At 37.0% G+C, this 4,346-nt stretch overlaps 1 protein-coding gene across 1 annotated transcript; it reads left to right on the top strand.

Annotated features, from left to right (window-relative positions):
- Positions 1 to 698: 698 nt before the first annotated feature.
- LOC134221506 (uncharacterized) lies at positions 699 to 1,991 on the top strand. The gene is made up of 3 exons (XM_062700702.1): positions 699 to 1,229; positions 1,290 to 1,835; positions 1,905 to 1,991. Exons 1-3 carry the CDS (start codon positions 699 to 701, stop codon positions 1,989 to 1,991), a joined length of 1,164 nt encoding a protein of 387 aa, XP_062556686.1.
- Positions 1,992 to 4,346: the final 2,355 nt, after the last annotated feature.

Here is a 4,346-nt window from a genome sequence, read left to right as displayed (position 1 = left end):
GTACACGAATTTTTCAACCACCTCGATTTCGTCACAACTCGTGGTGGGTGGCTTACATTGACCCCTCTTGAGCCTCTTCCTATCATGTACTTTGTGTTAATGACTGATCCGTTTAGCTTCGCTTTTCAGTCTGATGTAGGCTTCCTCCATCCTCTCAATATTGCGTGCCATGATATCAATGTCATCGGCGAAACCAAATAACTGGACGGACTTCGTGAAAATCGTACCACCAAAGCGATTTTGAATAGCAGACACGAAAGACCATCACCTTTCCGTAACCCTCTGCGCGTTTCGAAGAGACTCGAGAATGCCCTTTAAACTCGAACTTGTTTATAATTCTCTGTTCATGTGTCATTTTACAATTTGTACCAACTATACTCAGGTATATTTATTTTCATAATAAATATTATCTACCTACTTGCATTAAAAAGAACGGGGGAAACATTTTCAAATCATGAGTTTGTTTTCGGCTTTAACGCTAACAACATTGTGTAGTTATTTATTGGAATAAAATCTGAAAAGAATTGTTTGTGATAATATGGAACATAGGAGCATCGTGTTACTTTTTGATCCAAAAACATCTCAAATAGTCAATGCAACAAAAGCATTTGAATACATCAAAACAAAATGTAATATTGATCTTGCCAAAGAAGAAAGACTTCTTAAAAAGTTGCAATACGTAGCACAACATTTTTACAATGCGTGGCAAAAGGCTCACCGCAAACAAGAGCGCTTGCTTTGAGAAGTACAATAAGGATTGGCTCGACGGTCATTTGGAGCTTGCAGAGTACATCGCAGAAACACCTTCAACGTCAACTGGCCGTGGGCGTCCACAAAAACAATTTGATGAACTTAGTGATAGAAGTAAGCGAAGGAAAACCGATGAAATGTTCGGCGCTAATGTTGACACTATAGAGAGGGCTCTTTTAGCCACAAGAAATATTGCATATAGACATGGCGATTCAAATATGGTAAATTTGATTGGCCATGTTATCAAAAATCGTGAAAGTGCATCTAAAATGTTTACGACTCTCAAAGATTCACATGGAATGATGTCACCTGAAGAGGCATTCGAATATTTTTTAGACTGCGATTTTACCAAATATGCATATGAGCAAACAGTGAAAAAGAACCCATTAAGGTTTCCGAGCTACCATGTAATCAAGAGCATGAAAAAAGTTTGCTCCCCTTTAGCCGAGTCAATCGAAGAGTCACCATCAAAAATTCAGGTAGATGTAAATATCCACAAGTTCTAGTACACCAACTTTAAATGTTTCTTTTTTTTTCAGGTCAAATTACAGGCACTCAAGAACCATACAGCAGAAAGAATCATCAAGATCATTGATGCGGAAATCGTCCAACAAATGAATACCAACGATTACACAGAGCTAGTGCTTTTAAGCAGCTGGGGTATAGATGGCTCTACAGGCTATTCACAATACCACCAAGCTCTATCAATGCCAAATCAAAAGGATGACAGTGACGTCTTTTCAGTGACGACAACTCCTATACAACTTTATTATCAGAACAACAAGAAAAGCATTTTGTGGCATAACTTAACACCCCAAAGCATTCGGTTCTGTAGGCCAATTATGCTGGAGTTTATCAAAGAATCAGAAGAGATGGTACTCAACACCAAGAGATATATTGAAAATCAAATAAGTGAGCTTGTCCCAGTAAAAATCCAATTATCGAATGGCGAATTTGTTTTGATTGATTTTATTTTCGTTATGAGTATGATCGACGGCAAAGTTCTTAATTATGTAACCGATACTTCTTCCATGTCCAACTGTCCAATTTGTGGAGCTACTCCAAATGTAATGAGTGATATAAAGGTAATACTTTTTTTTTTTATCAAATTTTAAGTGACATAAAGATAACATTGTTTTTTTTTTACTTTACAGAAGCTTGAAGCAGGGTACGAGACGAACGAAGATGCTCTTCATTACGGCATATCTCCACAGCACGCTTGGATGCGATTTTCTGAGTGATTATTACATATTTCCTACAGGATGGAAATTAAAAAGTGGAAGATCACGATGGATTTAAAGGCCAAATTTCTCGATCGGAAAAAACTCGTTACTGAAAAACTGTACGAAGTATTCGGAGTACGAGTTGATCAACCCAGGGCAAGTGGAGCAGGGACCAGCACAACAGGAAACGTGTGTCGAAAAGCATTTTCAAATCCTGAATTACTTTCCAAAGTTTTGGACATTGACGAAGATCTTATTGTTAGATTTCGTAATATTTTAATAGTAATCAATTGCCAAGATCCGATCAATCCTAAAAAAATGGATGACTATTGTAAAGAAACATATCGGCGATATATTAATTTGTATGATTGGTATAAAATTCCAGCAACAGTGCATAAAGTACTCGCTCACGCTGGAAGCATAATAATCCATGTTAGCTGAAGAAGCAGCAGAATGCCAATCTAAACTATTAAAAAAATGTCGTACCCATCATGCTAGGAAAAGGTCACGAGTTGATAATCTACATGACGTCTTTATTCGAGCTATGAACTCATCTGATCCTTTGATAAGTTCAATAAATCTAGGTAGCAGAATGCGAAAGAAAGTATCACATGAATATCCGTATGTTGTAAAATCACTTTTAGTATTCGAAGATCTTTACAGCTCTGAAAATGTAAACACTGAAGACAATGCACTAGACGAATTAATGGATGATGTTGAACAACTTGATGATGATTTTGCTCTCGATGAAAATGTAGAAAATGAGTAGAAATGCTTGTCAATTTGATTTAGTTTTAAGAGAAAGTTAATAATTAAAATTTATTATGACAATTTATCAATAAAAATTAGGTTTTATTTTGTACAAAGCAATGAAACTTATTTCTTATTTTTGTGATTTTTTGCAGCAGTGAACACGCATGTTGACAAAAAGAAGCGACTAAATTGATGCCGTATTTCTTTGTTTCGCGATGAGAAAAATATATATTCAATGAGATGGAAATCGGAACAGCTCCTTTATATTCATCCCTGCAGTATGAAAAATGGAGACAAATCATCAACTTTGTTAAAGATGTAATGTTCAGATGATATGTTCAGTAAAAATAATGGAAATATATTATTAAAGAATCCTTTCGACTAGTTTGATGGATTTATTTGTACGGAACAAATATTTCCATAGGGGGGGGGGTGCAGATAACTTTGTGTGGGGGGATGGGGAGGTTCGGAAGACAAATAATTCTTCACCAAAATACCTGATTGATAAAAGAATACTCTTATACGACATAGTTAAAAAAAAATGGGGAAGGGGTCAAATCTTGGTTAGGGGGGGGGGGGTCTTCCACCTCCACTTCTCCTGTTTAATCTTATACATAGCAACCTTATTCTAGTTTTAATTTGCATTTGAACTGCCCCTAAAATTAAAAACAATCGTTCAAGTTTATTGTTTAGGAATACGTAGCTCATTACTGGGTTAAATACTAGTTACACCTTCCGGATGCGATGAAAATGCATAAATATGATTAATTATATGCTAATCTTACTAGAATACTATAAAATAATGCGGAAAAACCAAAAAAATATTTTTGGCCACCACTTTGTATGGAGCCGCCCCATAGTGCACCGTTGTCTGCCATATCGCCATTTATGTGTTCTTCGGAGTGCTGCCGCCACCTTTGGATCACCTCACACTCGTTTGTAAAAAGGTTTCCGTTTATGTCTTTACATATATCGGGCTGTGGCACGTAGCCCTTACGTGAACGGTTCAACTTCTTATAGAACTTTCGTGCGTTATTAGCGCGGTACAGTAACTTCGTCTCTTCACGGTCTCGATCTTCCTACTGACGCTTTTTTCTCCGAAAAATCGAGTTTTGTCTGTTCCGCGCCCGTTTGCATCGTGCCTCGTTCGCCCTCGTGCGGTGTTGCAGCAATCTCGCCCATGCTGCCTTCTTCTCCTCAACTAACTGCTCACATCCCGGGCAGAAGCCATGAACAGAATAACAAAACATGATATGGACTTGATTGATATAAGAGATAAAAGAACAGGCAACAATATCAAAAATTTGCACCGAAATATCATTTAAATATCAAGATATGCTATGGATAAGAACAAATCAATGACACATGATATTGATCACTTATTACAAATATCATAACTTGATCTCCTCGTGATATTTTAGTGCAAAATATTGATATTGTCGTCTGATCTTTTATCTCTTATATCAATCATGTCCATATCTCATTTTGCTATCTTATCAACATTTGATATTATTGAGATATTTTCTTCTACTCGGGATTCGCTGTCATACCAGTCGTTTCTCTGATCCGGGAGCACCGTGCCTAGTGCAGCGGTTGCGGTGCTTCCAATGGCGGATCGAA

Source organism: Armigeres subalbatus, chromosome 3 (genome assembly GCF_024139115.2).
Source record: "Armigeres subalbatus isolate Guangzhou_Male chromosome 3, GZ_Asu_2, whole genome shotgun sequence".
Lineage (NCBI taxonomy): Eukaryota > Metazoa > Arthropoda > Insecta > Diptera > Culicidae > Armigeres > Armigeres subalbatus.
Note: the sequence above shows the minus strand (reverse complement) of the source record. Positions and strands in the feature narration are given on the sequence as shown.